General features: G+C 40.5%; 1 protein-coding gene across 2 annotated transcripts; it reads right to left on the bottom strand.

Annotated features, from left to right (window-relative positions):
* Positions 1 to 3938: 3938 nt before the first annotated feature.
* On the bottom strand, positions 3939 to 19744 carry grhl1 (grainyhead-like transcription factor 1). Of its 2 annotated transcripts, none has more exons than XM_065966626.1 (16): positions 19562 to 19744; positions 17194 to 17383; positions 16833 to 16906; positions 16180 to 16313; positions 15856 to 16091; positions 15213 to 15295; positions 14636 to 14789; positions 14399 to 14510; positions 13868 to 13962; positions 11671 to 11881; positions 10403 to 10530; positions 8913 to 8941; positions 8597 to 8682; positions 6661 to 6746; positions 6274 to 6338; positions 3939 to 5227 (listed from the first exon to the last, which is right to left on the bottom strand). In XM_065966626.1, the coding sequence occupies exons 1-16, from the start codon at positions 19579 to 19581 to the stop codon at positions 5113 to 5115; spliced, it is 1818 nt and encodes a 605-aa protein (XP_065822698.1). In that variant the 5' UTR covers positions 19582 to 19744; the 3' UTR covers positions 3939 to 5112. The 2 variants fall into 2 exon arrangements, with proteins under 2 accessions (XP_065822698.1, XP_020496372.1); XM_020640716.3 differs by having other exon boundaries at positions 11638 to 11881; positions 19562 to 19743.
* Positions 19745 to 20308: the final 564 nt, after the last annotated feature.

Here is a 20308-nt window from a genome sequence, read left to right as displayed (position 1 = left end):
ATCAAAACTTCCAAACCCACAAAAAGCAACACACAGCATGAAGATCTCTTGAAATAATAAAAGATACTGCCACAAAAACAAAACAGTGCTGAAACTGAATGAATACATGGCATAGTATGTGGCCGGACACAGCCTGAGATATTGGGTAGAATATAGGTCTAATTTCTACACACCAAAGTGCAAAGCGGACACATCCACACATTTTATTTAGACTTCATCTTTGTTATCAATGGATACCATCAACAGTTTTTGTGTGACAACCAGTTAATTTCTCAAGATTTCAAGAAAACTACTAAAATGGGAAAACCATAGAGATGCATCAATTGAGAAAATCAGGCTGATGCCGATGTCGAAGTTCGAAAAAAACGATTTAACCGATTGCCGATTCCATTACAGATGTTTGTTTCATGACTTCTTTTGGTGTAAGACTGTCACCATTTTTCCCCCTATTTGACAATGAAAACAAGTCAGTGTATTCAAGATGTGATTTCATCAGCCCAGTGAAAAAACCTCTTCTCTGAATTAGTAGGTAGGTGTACTACATGCCAGCATTAAATTGATTTAGCACAACAAATAAACATAAACACGAGATCTTGGGGAAACAAACGAAATGTACTTGTTATCATGGAAAATAATTTGTGTGTCTCTTACACAAGAGCATTCTAAAGGGTTTGTAGTCTTGTAAAGGCCCTTAGACACCAAGTAGACAGCAAAGAACTAGTAGTGACAAAGGCTGCCTGTGGCATCGCCTCACATCTTGGCCAAAAAGTTGCATTAGAACACACCGCAAAGACTACAGCCGACGGCCAACCACCACGTACGTTCTGCGCATGAGTGAGGGGGCAGCAGTAGCACGTTGCACCACTCGTATTATAGGAAGCCTACTAACCGAGAATAATGTCTGATAAAAAGTTGAAAATGGCACTGGTGTTGTCAGCCCTCTGTCTTTTAGTGGAAAACGAAAAGAAGAGGGGGAGGCGACAAATAAGAAGAAATCGCACTAATGGGTGAAAGCATGGATACTACAGCGCCATCCTCAAGTGGCTTTCCTGAACCTGTGACGAGATGTTAGTACGTATTTTCATGGATTCATTCATCTTGATAATTTTGTGGACATATCTTTAAATTGTGTCAACCATCTCACAGTAATTCTACTTTTGGGTCTGTGAAGCTGTAACCTTATATGGGTGAAGCACCTAAGTAGTAGCAGATCTATAAATGGATAGGAGCCAACTATATGTTGTCAGCAACTGTTTGCGAAACAGAGAGTCTACATCTGTTACGTATACAAATCAGTGACATGTCATCTTTATTGTTTTATAGTGATGTACCCAAATGGAAAGGAATTTGTGGGCTGTACCTTCTTGCAGAATATAAGCCACACTGTGTGATGAAGACTTTGCCACTTGGACACTTGGCCATTTTGCCATTTTGCCATTTTGCCCATGATGGCCACTTTGCCAATGATTGTCAATGATTGTGAGATCTTGGTCAGCATGGGTCAGCGATGGTCTGCACTTTGTCAGCCATGTGTGTTGTGTTTCTGTGTTGTCTGACCATGGCTGAATAAATCTAAGACGATCCACAGTCTGTCTCACCATTTCATCATTGTCCATCTCATACAGAAATAACCCCCACCTAACACGAGAGCTGGAGAGAAATGACGACTCCGAACAGCCAATCAGAGAGATTCAACATGTCGAATCGGCCAAAAAAAGGTCAACGGGGGCGGGTTGGTAGTGAGTTTAACAAGCAAACAGCTTATCAAAAAAAGATCAGAGCATTACATTCTATAGATTTATCATTAACACTTGGGTTCCAATTTGTTAATGTTACATACCAAAATATGAGTTTCATATCACCTTATATACTATTTAGAAAATACCATGGAGAAAAGAGGCACCATATGACTGAGCTGAGATCCTGCCCAGTTTCCTGACCTCACCTTAGCTCATCCATATGAGGACCTAAGAGCTGCGTGTTGACAGTGTGGGTTTAAACAAGGACATAGTGTATCATCATGGAGAAGGAGCAGGATGAGAGAGACAGTAAAAGAAGGACGGAGCAGATGGCCGCGCACATAAGGACAACAGGGCAGCAAATCTTCAGTGGCTTGGCCCGCTGGTTAAATAATAACTAAATGAGTCGTGTGGCCTTCCTGAACCTGCTGAAGGACCAGTCAGAGCGTTTCACCTTTTATGATGCTGCGTGTACCAGTCTGTTATCTATCAGACTGATGGCGTCAGTCACTGGGGGGCAGCTGTGGCTTAGTTGGTAGAGTCATCGCCTCTCAACCGGAAGGTCAAGGATTCAATCCCCAGCTGGGCAAGATGTCCGATGTGTCCTTGGGCAAGACACTTAACCCCAAGTTGCTCCCGCTGCCTCAGTAGTGGGATTAGTTACTTCTGATGATACTACATAACGATCACTACCATCAGTGTGTTAAAGGGTGTAAATGGGTGGGTGTGACCTGCAGTGTAAAAGCACCTTGAGTAGTCGGAAGACTAGAAAAGCACTATATATATGGTCCATCTGTGTTTGCCTTCCTATAACTATCATTTTAGAAAATACTTTGTGACAGGGATGTGATTTATCAGTCTTGTTTTTCTGAAACAAACATAAATAAGTTATTGAAATGTCCATCAAATGCTATCTTTATCAAAAGAAATCTCCTGAAAGTAGGCGCTATAGTTGTTGTGTTATGAGCTAATGGTAAAGTTAGCATGCTGATTTTAAATGCTCACAATGACTGTCACAATGCCATGTTCACCTGCTAGAGTAGCTTGCATGATAGCCGCAACTGTTTCTAGTCAGTATAAATCACAAAGCTACAGCGGAGACTCGCGATAAGGTCTGTAGCTTTGAGAGAATTCAGGTCTGAATCTGAATACAAACTTTTAGATTACTACCTTTTTTGACCTGATGATGGCGGCAGACGTAAATTTAAAGGTTCACAAAAGGTATTATGGTTAATCCTCAGGGAGACATGAATCGTATGGCCCTTCATTAGTAAAAATTATTAAGCATTTCACTCAAAGCCACAAACGTAAATCTCATGTAGACATAACAGGAACATTTAGGAAAAACAGGAGTATGTAGTCAGGAGTAGTGTTGTAGTCAAGACCACCCCAACCGAGACCAAGACACACCCAAGACCAGAGTGCTTTGAGACCGAGACAAGACCAAGACATTTAGGGATTGAGACTGAGTCAAGACCAAGACCATACATATCACTGAAGGATCAACATCTTGTGTGCAGGGGGCATCCATCACCATAACACTGGGAAGGTTGCAGATGTAACCGGGGGAATAAAATCTAAATACAAGTTATTTGTTCTTTTAGAAAGGGGCGTTTACCTTCTAATCACAGTAATGACGTGGAAAAATAGTCCGCCAGTGGTGATCTTTACTGGTCTTGATTTAAAATCTGGAGTCCGCCCAGTCTAAGACTGATACATATCGAGTAAAAATGCTTTCGATTCTGAGATGAAGACCTTCAAAAAGTGGTCTCAAGACTGATTTGGAGTACCACAACACTAGTCAGGAGTATTCATCCTCTTAGGATAATGAATGATTGGTGTTATTCTCCCTATAGAGACAACCAAAATGTGATATATTGCAATTTAAACAAGAGCCTACACCATTCAAAAAGGGTGTAGCAGAAGTGTGTGCCCTTGTTTCTGTAGGAGCATCTTCCCTGCACCAGGCTGTCCTGTCATGCCTGTTTCCTGTCCACATGGTGAGGGGTTGATGCCCAGACATCTGCTCCTTTGGAAAGACACGGAAAACACTCGCACAGTTAATCTCTGCTGCAGCTCTACAAATCAAACACTGCCAGACCCGATTTTGCTCAATTAAAAAAACTAATATCTATGGACTACAAATTCCAAAACTATGTTTGAAAATAAATAAAATAGATTAAACAGCACGACAGAACGTGAAGAAGTAGAGGCTTTATTGGGCACTTTGTGCATCAAATCCTTTACAAAAAGAAAACATTCATTAAAAACATGTTCATAAATCCCTTGACATTTAATGTTAGAATGACTTCTCATAAAATAAAAAACATTATATTAATAAGAATAAAAGAAATATTGATATATATGATAAAAAACCAGACAGTGACCCACATCCATTTGTCTTAATAAATATATACACATTAAGTACTGAGATACAAAAGAAGGGATCACATCGATCCTTTTCGTCAGCAGATATTTACAAAAATATGTCCATTCAAAATTATCGTTCAAATGTATTGTACACTTAAAATATGGCAATAAAGGAGATTTTTTTTCCTGAACTTTACTATCATATTGCACTTCCAGAGCAGCTCGTGTTGACAGCACTAAACTTTTATTGACATTTTTCATCAACATCCAGACATCTATTCTACAGTGAGGGGGAGCTGTGTTTTCAGCGTTATTATCCATATATTTATTAACTTCATAATACTTACAAAGAGGCCCTAATTTAAATTGATCAGAGAATAAACATCATTACACTTACAAAAACATGTACCGTATGCTAAAAAATACAACAGTTTCATTATTTATGGCTAACTGTATGAAGGCTAAAGAAAGTGTGACACACTAAATACTGCCATGTTGTTTGGTATTAATACACTGAAGCACTGAGGCTCCATCAACAATAAGCTGTCTTCAGTTTGTGCACTTAATACCCAACTTTACAGATTTTATTCATCAGTGCTATGGCTTTATGTAGGGAAAGACAAGCCCATTCCCCTTACAGAGATTTTCTTAAAAAGAGAAACACTGCTGCTTGCAAAGCTTGAGGTATAGCAGCACACATGTGCTCTGCACAAAAATGTACGAAAGTAGGCACTTATATCTGAGGTGCAAGATGGTTTCAAAATGAATCAAATTGTATGTCTTGCATCCTGTATCTAATCAACATTTAGGATAATTTAAGAGCTATGGCTTTTTAAATTCCTCTTGTGGGACTTTGTGTTGTATCATCAGTTTGACATATAAAAAAGGTACAAACACAACATGATTTGAGTTTAACTGCACAGCTAGACGTGTAAACCACTACTCTTTTTTTATCCGTCCTCCATCCCTCTGCTCCGGGGTGATGTCATCTCCTCCTGTCCAATCAGATTTCTGTGAGGGTGAGTTTGTACATGCCACCCTGCTCCTCCATGGTAATCTGGAAGGTGTCTTCGTTGGAGTAGTGTTTGATGATGTTGTCGTCCATGTGGACCAGAATCCTGTTGTAAAAAATGATCTGTGTAAGTGACTTTTTATTGAAGCCCATCGAAAAATTTAAGATTAAAAAAATACTTAATTCCTGAGTCATTCAGATATGTTTAGTTAGAACACACACAGGACAGATTGTGTAACAGGTGGGTAAATATATTCACATTTTTGGCACAAGGTTAGCCTTATTTAGCATAAAAAGATAAGGACAGGGGCACTGATGGCCTAGTGGTTAGGTCGTGCCCCATATAGGGAGAATATAATTCTCCAGGCTAGCGGCTCGGATCAAGTCCGAGTAGCAGGTCCTTTCCTGCACATTAATACTTAATAAGTGTTAATAAGCGCTTGGTGCAGCTCATTAACTCTACTGTTGATGCTCCATAACTACCATAACTTACCTTTGTGCTTTGTCTGTTTTTCTATCCACTGTCCTCTTAAAAAAAGTTAATATCCCTAAATAAATCTTTGGAAATTATTTATTTATAGGCCTTTTTCCCTTATTAGATAGGACATCCATAGAGATACAGGAAAGGTTATTAAGAGAGACGGGGACGACATGCAGCAAAGAGCCGAGGTTGGATTTGAACCCATGACCGCTTGCAACGAGGACTATGGCCTCTGCGCATGGGGCTCGTGACATAACAAAGAGGGGGCAACCAGTATGAGAGAGTGGAGAAGGACATGTGGTAAAATCTGAGGGTCAGTATAGCATGGCCCAACCACTTCAAGGACTCTTGTCTCTGCACATGGGGCACGCAGTTTAACCTCTCAGGCTATCTGGAGGCCGTGCAAAATTATTTATTATCAATAAACTAATTATGGTGATGTCAATCAAAGATAAACGACTCTTTTCCTACAGCTCATGATTTGGCTACTGAGGATAACAGAAGCAACTATTTGGGTCCCTTGTTTCCATTTAGTTACCAATATCTGAAGTAATATCTTTGAAAAACATGTTAGAAGATTTGAAGCGGGCGAATGTTTCTGTGGGTAATTACTGTGAAGGAGGGCTGTCTGAGGTGACCTGAAGTAGTGTAGGAGTGTTTTACTGACTCACCCTTTCTTGCACTTCTTGTAGACTTTTCCAACCTTGTCCAAAGGTAATTCATACTTCTCTGCAATCTGGTGAAGAAAAAAAAACAAAATGAAAAATTGTTTATAGTTAAAACATACATAAAATCATAAATAACAAACAATAAGTCATACTGCATCCCTCCAGTCAATTAGCCCTATCGGCCCCCCTTTTTTTTTACTTTATTATTCCCCTCTGACCCTTTTCCCCCCCAGTCCAATTTTTGATCTTACTTCCCCTCCGTATCATTCCTACATTTTATTTCTGGAACACAGAAAACCCTAGCTCTAAAGCTGCAGTGTGGACAGCTGAGCGACCAATATGGAACAGAAAATGTACTGTACAAGTTGTAATTAAGCGAGGACAACTTACAGCTTCCACCAGGCCTTTCAGCGTGGGATTCTTCAGCATGAGTGCATCGAACACCTCCTCCGTCTCTTTGCGCACGTACAAAAGGACTGTGTGGTGAAAAAAATAAAATAAAGAAGACAAGACAGCGTCAAAGCAGAGCATGTATGTTCATGGATAAGACCCCCCCAAAAAAAAACAACCCTAATCTGGCCTCAGAAAAAAGCCACTGGCAGGCGTTAAGCGTGTATTTGCGTCAAACTGGTTTTTGGTCATCTGTGTGGGTTTAAGGATTGGAGGCTTCACTTTGTTTCCATTCTGGATTTTAAAGTGGCAAAGCTCCAACACATACTAACACATGTATCTTTAATCCATCAGTAAATTTGTAGGCATGATATGCAACAATGCACACCACTTAAAATTCCCCCTAGAGGACTGAATGGGCATTCATCCAGGGCCAAACGAGTGGCACTGCTACAAAACAAAGCACACCTAGAAAGCACACACGTCGTACATGGTAGTAAAGACAGAGACATGCACATACAGAAGGACAGGCACACCTCTCATTCACAACACTTAAATAGACTATGCTCTAAATAGATTCTGTTGTTTTCCAACCTGCTGCAAGAACTTGTGATATTCCGGGCCTCTAAATATAACGAATACTGTTTCTACACATCTAAGTGTCTTTTTAAAGAAGTATTTACGTGCACAGGAGATTCCACTAGTCTGAATGACATCTGTTTATGGAGCAAAACTAAATGAGAAAGAACTGAAACAGTGTAGTGACTATGTGTGGTTTCATAATGCTGCTGCAGATATAGGCCACATTTTTGCTTTGCTCATTGTGTTGTTGAGCTGCAATGGAAGACTATATTTAAGACGGACGTCATTCAAAGGACGCTGATCGATGCATGATTGGCAATTCTCTCCTTCAACGAGACGTCAGCGTGATTACATCCTAACCGTCAACCTAAGGGCTCATTTTCTAAATGGAAAATCACGTCAGCTGTGGTGGAAAGATTATACAACTTCACCTAAACCTTAGCTGATTTCAGTTGACCAATAGGGCCAAACTTTGTTTTGCTGAATCATGCTTCGTTTCAGATTCAGAATTTGATATTTCACCTTTATTGTTGTTGCTTGTGACCCCTCAAAATAGAAGGCTTTGACATGTGTTGTGAGCAGTTAAAGGACTGAATAAGCTAGGCCTAATGAGCTGTACAAAAACAAAATGTATAGCAGATCCGTTTTGTCCCTTATAACAGGTGTGTTCCATGACCCTTTGATTTTTTCTTACAAGCTATTGAATCCTTGCCGTGTTTCACTGATTGGTTCAGCGTGCATACAATCAGGTTCAATTGGTTTTCTACGGATTGGTTTCCAGACTAAAAACCTGCAGGAAAAATGTTATCTTGCAAGATCTGGATTGACTCTTCGACAATACAGAATATATGCACGTGTATTCATGCAGATTCCGTGTGAGACGGGCTTTTTAAAAGATCAAGGTAAGGCACATGTGTCTAAAACCTCCATTTCAAGCTATAACACACCTTAAAGCTTCTCTTCACATAGTTTAGTTTGTAGGGTAAAGGGCAAAGTCTTGTTTGCATGTGTGCACGTCGCGATCAGTGGTATTTTGTTGGGTCAGTCAAGGCCTTTGGCACGTGTATGTGTTTTGAAAGAACTGGAATGATCACATGGCCCAGAGAGTGTGTGTGTGTGTGTGTGTGTGTGTGTGTGTGTGTGTGTGTGTGTGTGTGTGTGTGTGTGTGTGTGTGTGTGCCAGTTGTCCTCAGGGGGTGGGGGGATCACAGCAAACACACACACATGCGTGAGCTCACCCTTTAACATGCTGACCCCTGACTGATCAGCTCATGAACAGTCTAATTAATGCACTACAAGAAGAAGAAGAACAACAACAACAACACACTCAAAAACACAGACACACATGTTTTACCTTTCTTTGGTTCCTCCGCTCTTGCCATCTTGTTAGGGGGCGAACCAAACTCTTCCTCACTGAAGGGTAATCTCTTCATGCCCGAGCTGTAACACAAACACAAATCATTGCTTGAATGGCGTGAGCAACCAGCTAACAGGCCATAAAAAATAGCCAGAGCACACACACATTCACATACACATACAGGCCCCAGCCATTTCCTAGAAACATATGCATCTCTTTATGCCTTTTACTGGGAAGGACCTAAAGGTTGTCTCGGTTCAAAGCTATCAGTCTGAAAGGAGCAAGTGTAAAATCAGGACTTCCATGAACTCACCTGTCCTCTCCATCTTCTGTCGAGTAAGCCTGCAAGAGAAACAGAAAGGAGAAATGAACTTTTATTGCAGAGAAAAGTTTAAACAACCAATTTAAGATCAAGTCAGAGGTAAGATCTGCAAGCAATTTCATGGCAAATAACCAAGATTAAAATGCACTTGATTTGAATGTAAAGTTTGCCATGAAAATACAAAAGTTAGACATGTTTGACTTTGTAAATAATGCAGGTCGAAGTTTGCATGTTTGCAGCCAAATTTGCAAATCAGGTCACAGAAAAAGTCAACAACTACACCAAAAGGTTTTTCATGTTGACATATTTTTCCTCTCTTTCTTTTAACTCTGCAGCTTTGTAAATTAGATTTATTACAACACCCTTGGTTTACACAAGGCAGAGCAGCTTTATTTCTAATGCTGTCCTCAAACACAGAGTCAAAGTGTTGCACATGATGTGAAGAAAGAAAAAAAAAAAACAGCATTAGAAAATCAATAAAAAAGTCCCCTTTGGCAAAATCATTCTGTTTAATAATGAACGAGATAAATCAAACTTATGTTTACATTATTTGATTATTTGATCTTGCTGCCCTGGGACTATATTGATTGCTGTTGTTGCTGTAAATAGAAGTCTATTCTGAGAGGGAACCAAGAAGACCGAGAGTTTATCAGAAACTGATAGCGGCTCCGCCAGGTTCAATGTCATCGGGAACACCAAAAATAACCTCCTGTCCCTCCCTCCGCCTTTCTGAGCACAAAGTAAACTTACTCAAAGCGAGAGATAGGGAGATAAGATACTTTTTATTGCAGGGACTTTTCATAATATCACCAGCAGGGGGAGCTAAAGGTTTAAAAGTACACACATTTCTGAATGGATAGAAAAATCCCATGCGCTATAAATAAAACCTCTCATAGATCCATTCATAGAAAACATGAAAAATGCCTGAAATTCCTCAAAATACAAATGCTGCATGTGAGAACACATGTACGCACAACCCTGTAAGTGTAATGTGATGTGTTTGTACTAATTTGAGAAAGCTCAGAGTCCAGTAACACAGAGGTAGGCTTCAGCACTGATAAAACATATAAAACCTGACAAATTAAAAAAGTTCCAGCATCTGTACATTAGCAAATCTGCAGTCATCTAATCTCAAAATCTACCCGTTATTTAATACGGACACATTCATATAATATTGTCTAATCTACCACTTTCAGTCGCTGGTAAATGATTCATCCTGTGAGTAAACAGTCTGAAATAGAGCCATGAGTATGTGGGACTCGTATCAGAGCAGGAAACCAGAACTGACTGTTCCTGCCAATGTGCAAGCACACGGGTCACCTCGACCCAGCTGGCTGATGAGTAATGGAATCAGAAAAATTAAATTGGTTTATTGGCCAACTAAGATGCCAAGGCGTAGCATGATAAATGTTCATGGTCAAAATGACACAAGAGATTAAATACTGGACTAGTGTTGTTAAGAGTTGTATGTCAACACTCACATGGCGCTGGAAGGTAGAAAAGTGAATGTCAGGAATGAAAAGGACCGGCTGGGTCTCAAAGTCAGTCATCATCTTGAAGATGGTCACGTCATTGCGCTTCTGCAGGAGGGGCACTTTGACATCTACAACTGAGAGGAAAAAAAAAAAAGAACAGAACAGAACAGAAGCAATTTAATTACACAGTCATCTGAAGTCTGCATTGTTAGATCTTTAGGGGCTCTTTAGGGCAGTGCAACAGGCTATAATAATAACATAATGTTGCCACAGCAAACCTGTTAGCAAAAAAAAACAAAAACACTGAATGACATGAGCAGTTATCAAGAGTCATGTTTTGGCACCATGGTATATATAACTACAATATTTTCTCTATTTGTGTTTTGTTTCCAGCAACTCTTCTGGGAAATATCTGTCCCATTAGCTGCTAAATGCTACATCTTTCCCACTAGCTAGTTGCTCATTTTGTTGTCCCCAGCTTGTTGACGCAGCTAGCTTACAGTTGGTCTATCAGCTTTATTTTTTGGAGAAAACATTCATTACTGTGCTTTGTAAAAGGTTGAGGTTAAAAAGTGTGATGAGGTTGAAACAAAATGGTCGAGTTGTGGATAAAATAGAAGCAAAACAATTAGCCTCAACTAGAAGCAAGAGCAAGCTAAAACTGGACTCAAAGGACATTCACTTTCACGCTACACAGATGAATAACGTATTATAAGTGCAGCTTTAAGCCATAAATATGATCTTAGACTCTGATAGAAGTTATCGGAGGCAAGAAAGAGTTGGGGTTTTTAGTGCAGCCATGTCCAAACTTCTGATATTAGTTCCTTTTTGTAATTTTCTGATGACGTGTACCGGTTTTGAAAAAGGGTGTAAAATACATCTCTATAATTTTATAATGCACCCATATATGAAAAGACTAACAGGGGCTTGTCTGTGTTGGTGTTTCCATCCAAGCAGGATTGTTCTGGAATTTATTCTGGAAGTCCTATAGGCCTATTAGTTGTGTTTTGTTGTATGTTATTGGTAGAAATGCAAGCTTTTATTGAGCAGGTAAATGATTTGTTCTCATATTGATAACATATATTTAATTGATTACAAGCTTGCTTCGCGACAGATATTTTGTCCTCAAGTATCGTACAGTGTTCCAAAAAACTGATATAATAATGCATCATGCAGAACCTTGGGATTTATACCCCTACAAAACATGAATGCACATAAACTCTTGGATTTGATTGACTCACAGGCCAGACCAGGATTCAGCTCAGCAACCTTGCCTTTCCTGCGGGACTGCTTCCTCTCCTCATCCCTGATCTTCCTCTCGGCCCCCTTGTCACAGAAGACTTTGATCTGGCAGTAGGCGCGGTGGATGGGCTTGTTGCTGCGGTTGTTGTAGCTGTAGGTGTCGATCTGCAGGTTCAGAGGAAGACCCTTCACTCCTTTCTGTGAGGAGAAGTCCGTGCTCAGACAGTTGACAGAGATGAAGATCTGCAGAGAGAAAAGAAGGAGGGAAGATGAGATTAAGAGAAAACAAAAGACCTGTACAAAGCTGGAGAAATTATATATAAATATAAAGCATCTAATAGTTTGTTGATGAAAGATAAACTAAACAATAGTGTTAACTGAACACTTGCTGTCTGCCTCTAAATCATACATTTTTTACATCAGTATCTTTTTGACTCACTGATGGCTTTTCTGCAGCCTTACAGTTTGCTCGGGCTGTATTAAATCTTCTGTGCTTCCCTCTACTGGTAGACTTCAATAATTACTGTCTCCTATTTATTCTAATGTGGAAATGCTCCCTTTTCTTCCAGCTTCTTGTGTTTCTGAAGTGTTCTGTACGGCCCTCTATTGGTAGACTTCAGTAATCACAGGCTCATATTGATTCTTAAGTGGTGATGCTCCTTTTTCCTCCCACTGCTCGTGTTGAAAACGTTGTCATTGTGACAACAAAAAAAACACTTTCAAACAACTATATAAAAGGGAAAATGGAAGGGATAAGCAGCATATATCATTGAGGTTATTTTTAACATTAAAAGACAAATAAAAAAAATATCTGTGTGAATGTATTTAAAGCATCACTTAAACTTAATGCCCCCCATCTTCTGTCTCTTCATTTCATATTATCAAGCTTTAAAATGGAATTGAAGTAAAGTGATTTATTAGTGGCATAGATCATTCATAAGCCATTTCCATTTGATTAAATACAAATGGAAAACGATTGCATGTTAGCCTGATTTCTTACATTTCTATGCTGTTTATGTTTTTAAATGTTTTAAGTTAAATAATATATTTGCAAACTTAAAGCTTTATATGATATCATGCAGAGGGACAAACATGGATAATGTGAAGATAATTACTAGTCGTAACGGCTCTGGTGGAGAGAGCTAAAGTAATTAAAAGTTTGTTGTGGTTTTTTTTTTCGGTTTAACAACACAACAAAATTGCCCCAGAGCCAGCAAACAGAAGGTGGGGAATGTTTATAGCAAACACTGCAAAAAAACATATAAGCTGCAATGACCCTGGGGGCAATCCTCCCACAAACACACACGCACACACATTTCTTCAAGAGATTGATGAGATCACTCGTCATGATGAGATAGTCAAACAAAGTGGCAGGGCGGTGCTTCCAAAACACACACACTGAAGTAATGAACACACACACAAGGATGAACATCCTACGGCCTGGAGTCATGAGACAGTTAGACTCAACATCCTGGTCTGTGTGACAGCGGTTAAATCATGTGACTTTATTTATGTTAAGTGTAGCTTATAGAGACCAAAACGCCGTAGAGACGAGCTGTGGAACCATGTTGTGAAGTTATGAGCGGAGGAAAGGACAGGAGTTCCTTTTCTGTGGCACCTCTCCTACCTGTTCAACTGGATTTTATTTCTAAACTGCCCAATCCAGTCATCCCCCCCCCCCCCCCCCAAGACTTTCCTCATTCCTGCATTCTTTGCTGTTGCTGTTCGTCGTGCAGAAATACTTTAACACGCAGCATCACAATAAGGGGTTACAGGCAGGTTGGCCAAGTCAAGAATGTATATGCACCAAGCAGGAAGCACAAACACAAATGTGTGTGTGTGTGTGTGTGTGCATGTCTCCATGCAACAAGACTAAACACACAGGAGGTGGTGACAGGGTCCCCAACCTTGTATTTAAGCCGTCATTTTCTTTAACGCCCGTTTTGAAGCAACAAAGTGGCCGATAATCCCTGTCAAAGGAGTGACTACACGTGAAACCTTAATTCTGGAGTGGAAGAAACCACTAAGAACCTCTTTAAAAAAAAGAGTAGCAGTCTATATTTGGTTGGAGAGGTGAGAAGTTCAAGGCCCATGCTTGAAGTTCAAGACAAAGATGTTGTAAGGAAATCTTGGATTGCCAGAAATCCTGTGTGCCTAAACTTATTCTAAGTTGAACACCAGCATTATACTAGTCTTTTTTTTTAATGTGCTAGTCTTTAATCGTCTTACTTTGGCCTCCTCGTTGGTGTCCCAGGTGAAGGAAATGGCATTATAGGAAATCTCCTCGATGTTGCCGATGGTGTTGAAGCTCTCCTTGTAGTCCGCTGTAACAAAAAATAAGAGTCAGATGCCCGTTTTATCTGCAAAGTGACTAAAGCAGACAGTCAAGCAATCACAATAAAATCAACACTTTGGTCGAGAAACGTTCATTTATTATATGACTTGTGGTGGTTTTTTTAAGGCTGTAGAATGAATCCCTTAACAAACCCAACCTAACTGGCTCAACCGAACAGCACACCGTTTCCTGTCAGTTACTGCTAAGCTTCAGATCAGTGAGGATTATAAGAGCAGACTTCAGAGAAAACAACTTTGCAATCTATAATACTAATGCTGAATCGTGACAAACCAGCAGTGTGTCAGACTTCACATTTAATGTTTATTTTACCCTTGTTCTCAGGAAGCTTAAATGCAGACTCTTTATTTGCCAACAAGTGAATATTTTAGAACATATTTTTTTATCTGAATAAAAAGACTTCTTACCGATGTCCAGACACCTCTGCTTGGCCGTGTGCTGTCTGGAGTGCCAGTACTTCCAGTGTTTCAGCTGATCGTCTCTGCACTTCTCCTCTCCAAACACCACCATCACTACACTCTGGACATTAAAAATCAACATCAACGAAGACAACGTTGGATGACTGACACAAATCGAATGCTTAATATCATCATAACATCTAAGTTGTGACTTGTTCCAGGTTTATTTCTACGTCTCTTTCTTACCCTGACTTTGGTGATGGGCTGCTGGATGTCTTTGTTGTCGGCCTCTCTGAGTGTGATCGGATAAAACTGGCCCTTGTTGAGGTACGTCATCGTGCCGTCACCTGTCTTCTGACGCAGAGACTTGGATGCCTCCAGTGTGTATTCAAAATTATTCCTAAAACACAAGAGAAATAAACATCGAACTCGCCTCTTGACCATTGTGCCTCCAGAATCCAGGCCGGCTTGTGATGCCTAGGGTCTAAAATTAGTATGAGAGGTAGATCCTTCAATTATAAGACTCCTCTCCTATCAGTGAGGGTCTGGAAAGCACACGCCCTCTTTACTTTTAAGAATACGCTAAAAATGATATGCTCAAGCATAATGTGGCACACTTCGTTTCATGGCTACAAATAGATCTAGACTTAAAATCAGCATGTTGTCAGATAATGCCCATGTATGTAGAGTCTTGTCTTTCACACACACAGGGAAGTCTGACGTCTCCCCTGTGACCACAATGAATGAGGCCATTCTGCAGAGATGTGTCAAAAGCTGAATGGCAGTGGAAGCTAGGCGGTGGGCCGGCAGCAGTGCAACTTACCCCGGCACGTTGTCAAAATGAGGATACTCTTCGGGCGTCAGGGAGGCCATACGTAACTGGAGATCCCCTGGGAAGGAAAACACCTGCAGCACACAAAGGATACAGATAAAGAAAAGACAAGACAACAGATTATTCCTACATTCAACAGGGGAATATGTATATATATATAAATATCTATGTTTATTACTAGGGATTGTCTACCACTTTATACATTTCTGTAGATTTCATTTACATTATTCAGCTTGATCTCAGTTTCTATTATTTAAAAGGTTTCCACCCCCCTCCCCACTCCCTCCTGTACAGGGGTTTTTGTTGGGTTACTCTTTACTGAAGTAAATCCCCTCCAGGTAAAATAGAGAAAGAGCAGAGAGAAAGGGCCTTGGCTATTGTAGGAGAAAAGTACAGCACTTTATTGTGTTGCTGAGACAATAGCATAATAACACACTGGCCGCTATTTTGGCATGTTCAAATAAAACCAGGGGAAGGCTGAGCCCACCACTGGCTCCATGGGATCGGGTGAATATCCTATTGTCTGATGGGAGAGATCTGAGAGAGGAGAGGAGGAAAAAGAAGCAGGAAGGGGGGGTTGCATTGGCGGGAGAGTATTAACAGGGTTTAGAAAGAGGGGGATCGAAACACACACCTCCTGGGAACCGTCCTTATAACTTTCGGAGAAGGTGGAGTCGGGGGGTGTGCGGGACTGGGTGCTGGGACTGAACTGGATGGTGTTGTGGGCCAGCTGACGGTCAAAGACGCCCACGTGGCTGTTGGTTTCGGTGCAATTGTTGGGTATGGTGACTGAGAAGCCATGGCTGGGCACCTCCGTCTTTACAGGTGGGTAGTTTGGCACGGCGGCGATGGAAACTGTGACGGTTGTGTCTGAAAGAGCAAAATCAGCGAACTGACAATCAGATTTTCTGTTTTTTAAGCTGCTCATGTCTCTTTACGTGTCTGAATGTGGACAGACCTGGTGAGGGGAATTGGCTCCTCTTGTCCTGGGCCAGCTGGAGGATATTAAAGGGCCCCTTGAGGACCTGGATCCTGCTCTCCATACCCACCTCCTGGAGGGGAGATATGGGGTGTCCCACCTGGATCTGGTGCCTTCAAAAAGAAAGAAAAGCACATGTAGCCATGCATTAGAAGCTTAAATCAATTCAATACATAGAAATTGATGTTTGATTTGAGTAAAAAGCAACTTATTTTTAACAGCTTTCAAGCTTTATCTGACACTTTTGTGTTTTTATCAAATATTTGGATCACTTGGTTGTCACTCTTGTGTGTGATCTCAGTGAGATATAGATATATAGATATAGATATTTATAGATTAAATCAAGTCAGCATGACCTTGTGTTATAACTTTAACTCAAGTCAGTTACACTCAGGTGAAAAGCAATGTTTTGTTTTTTTTTATCTTGTGGCAGGAACAAGGTACTCCTCCACTAAACATGTGTACACTTTATATAGAGCTCAGCAAAAATGTGTTGCACTCAGCTCCATCATTTTATCAAATGATCTCACAAAAAGAAAGTGACAGTCTTGGAATCCCTCCATTCCCTTCACGCTGTGATTCCCGCCTGCTTTATTAAGGGGGGTATTATTATGTGAGTCGCTGTCTCTTACCTTTTGTTTGGATCCACATCACAGACCAGGGTTTCTGGCTTGCTCTGGGCTATTGTTCTTTTCTCCCTGGGCACCTGTATGTGAGGGTAAACACAGCCGCTCAGCATCTGACCACATCACATCCAACAACCCGGGTCATCCTGCTGTCTATACCAGCCATCGGATCAGTTACATGACATACGCTCTGCCTAACAGGTGTTTCTTAATGTCAGTGCTTGGAATGATCATACTGAAGCTCTTGGTGACTTATTCCTTCACATAAAATTCTCGGTTTTTGAGTTATGACGCAAGAGCTCAAACAAGTAGGAGAACGTTTTTCCTGCATCGTTAAAAAAAGTTAGATCTAATGTTATTCTGTTACCTTATAGTAGTCATAGAGCAGGCCAAGAGCTGCTGCACTGTCCTCATCTCCATTGATGCTCATCATGGCCTTGGTGGCTGCTGTCAGGGGGTTCTCCAGGAATGATTTCCAGGCTTCATCTTCTGTGGTAAAGGAGCGACGCTGGCCACCATACCCCGGCTCATTCTGGAGAACCAGGACCGCACGCTTGCTGCGATGAAAAGAAGTTTCGAAGTTCAGTGTTTCATATTCTCTTATAGTGTTTATTCAATGAGACGTCAATGCTGGTTTTTAATGAGAAAGTCTGCAAATAGGATGGCATTTGATACTTTTTACCACTTAGACGACCATGCAAAATGTAGCGTGCGTGGACACTATGCACGTTTGAAAGAGCAGACTCTAGGTGTAATTACTCTGAGATTGATTCTCCTCACTGGCTTCGTACTGAAATCACAGCGTCGTTCAAAACAGACAAACAGGTTATAAGAGGGATGAACCACATAGATGTTCTTTATCTGCGAGACCAGTTGTTCAAGCTTTTCAACGATTGTGCAACAAATCTCAGCCATCGAACCACCGTGGCGTCTCTCGAGAGAAAGATGCTCTACAGGCTCGTCCAGACAGACGACTCCAGTACGGAGCTCTCTGATTGGCTGAGAAGGTGACCGCTAGTGACGCGACTGACCCGGCTGCATTCCTGCAATTATACAGGTACTGTTTTTGTATGGCAGCACGATTGCGGAAAATAAGTTTAAGCAGTTGACCTCCTTTGTACTTTACTTCCTCTTAGGTCTTGTGAGACATTTGCATTTAAAGAGGAGAAACTTGGACCAATAAGAATACATACTGATGTATTCAGTACTAGCTGCTTGTAATGATCTAAAAGGGTTCATTTCAGCTCATTGGGCTCATAATTGAAAAGCAAATGCATTCAGGTTCCAAATGTAAGGGCATACAGAACATTTCAACAGTTCACATGCCTATTTACAGAAAATGTTAATATTTGCTCAGTTATATTTACATAGACGTGTTAAGCCTAAAGACAAGAGCAAAGACGAGTCATTAGTCAAGATCTTACATCTTAATCATTAGCTTTCCTTGTCAAACTTTACACCTCATATGCCATGTCTTTAATCATGCTACGACCGAATCTATCTGTAGAGGATTGTTTTTGCAGACAATGAAGTAATGAAGTAATTATGATTAAGTGTTAACGGTCTGGTTAAGTTTCCACGTATCTACAACAAAAACAGCTTCTTGTCCCCTGAATGGTCAAAGCAAAGTTATAATTAGTAATCCTATATCTAATTGTGCTATTCACAAAAAGGCAACCTGATAAGATCCATTATTTACTTGTGATAAAACTCGAGGGAAAGTTTATCCATTAGTTTAAAAGAAAAGTGTGTTTTGTCAGGTAGGGAATAGGGGATAGGGGATTTTAACAGTTCAGAAACGACAGCAGTAATGCAGCATTATTTGGCAGACGTTTCATTTTTAGTGTAGGGGGAATTATTATTATTATTATTATTATTTTAAAAACACGTTTTTTTTTCTGTCCGAAATTTTAGAAGAAAAGTCCATGTAGTCTTTTCTTCTGTCACAGAATATTTGACAATATAGCGAGTAAAAGTATCACCTCATATAGCCCTGTGCTTGCTTACAATGTCTGTGTATGTAGTCGGGCCAACGCCTACAGGGTGTTCAATTTCACTCTTTTACAAATTCTCCATGTCGTTTTCCCCCAAAACACACATTAAAAATTCTGAGAATTAAACCTGAAATATTAAAACATTTCTGAACTTATTTCCTAGAGGAACTGCTGTTGATCTAATCTCTGACATGGGTACAAAACTACCATCTGAGACAGACTTGTTTTTGTAGCTGACAGCTCCCTGCTGAGCTCCTTGTTTATTCCTGAACAAACATCATTATGCCTGTCCACAGAACTGTTGGAGCTTAGAGCAAAATCAAACACTAAACCGCCCAACGATATCACGGGACGGTTTTTATTCTAACAGGCGCCTGTGCTCGCACGACAGGTGGGAGATCCACCTGTACGGGCTTGAACATGACAGGTGAAACGAGCGGAGTTACGACCATGGGAAACTATGAGAAGATGTTATCACTTTCCCACTTGGCAGCGCTACTTAATCCTAAAAACAAATGTTGTCCTAAATGCTACACAAATGTCAAAACATGCAACAGTTGCAGGTCAGATGTGGACCACCGTTTGACCTCTGCCTTTTAAATCCGCGTGTACCAGTAACTCAGAAGAAAAGTGCAAAAAGAGTTTAAAAATCCCAAAGTAAAATTCAGAGTAAATATTTCACGCTGAAAGAGTCAACATGCCCGGTGTGCAGGCTCAAAGAGGATAGTCAGGGCAACTTACTTGTCATGCTCCTGTGACATTTCGGTCGGTCGAACTGGACTTTCTAGTTGGTACTGAAAATCCGATCCTTCTTCTTTACTGAGGAAAACTCCACCGCTAACGCTGGATGAGGGCCGCGGCGACAAAACAAGTGTCCCCTACTGAGAGAACGGGTTTTGTCGGCTTTTCTCGCTTTTTTGGGGCAATGCTATGAAATCGAGGCCGGTTTTACCTGTGACAGGGCAGCGGATTGGATTACAGGTGGATAGGAGGGCGGGGCCACGCTGTCAATTACTCTTTCTGGAGTTGGGATTGGTTTAGCAGGGTTACCTGGAGCTGCAGAGGGACTTACGGTGAACCAGTGGAAGAACAGGGTTTAACATCTGTGATTTTATCATGTTGGGCTAACAATTGGGTTAAATATGGGATTTTTCTCCCAAACTATATAATTAACAAATAAAAAATAAGGTGATTATGGTATGAAAACAAAAAAAATGGTTAAAAAAAAAAGGTTATTTAAATGTTTTTTTTAATGATGGACAAGTTTTAAATATATAATAAATAATGCTTTTATGCTTTGCCTTAATCACTTTAGAAATTTTCCTTTTTTAATATAACATGAGGAGCAACGGTGACTTTTTTGGCATGCTCAGTGCCTACTTGTAGCCTACTTCTTACAGAACAATACTTCAGTAGTTTACATGACTGATGCAGGCTGATTGTTTCCTCCAGGAGAGGACAAGAAACTTATTTGATGTGAGTCCTCAA

Source organism: Labrus bergylta, chromosome 18, assembly GCF_963930695.1.
Source record: "Labrus bergylta chromosome 18, fLabBer1.1, whole genome shotgun sequence".
NCBI classification, from domain to species: Eukaryota; Metazoa; Chordata; class Actinopteri; order Labriformes; family Labridae; genus Labrus; species Labrus bergylta.
Note: the sequence above shows the minus strand (reverse complement) of the source record. Positions and strands in the feature narration are given on the sequence as shown.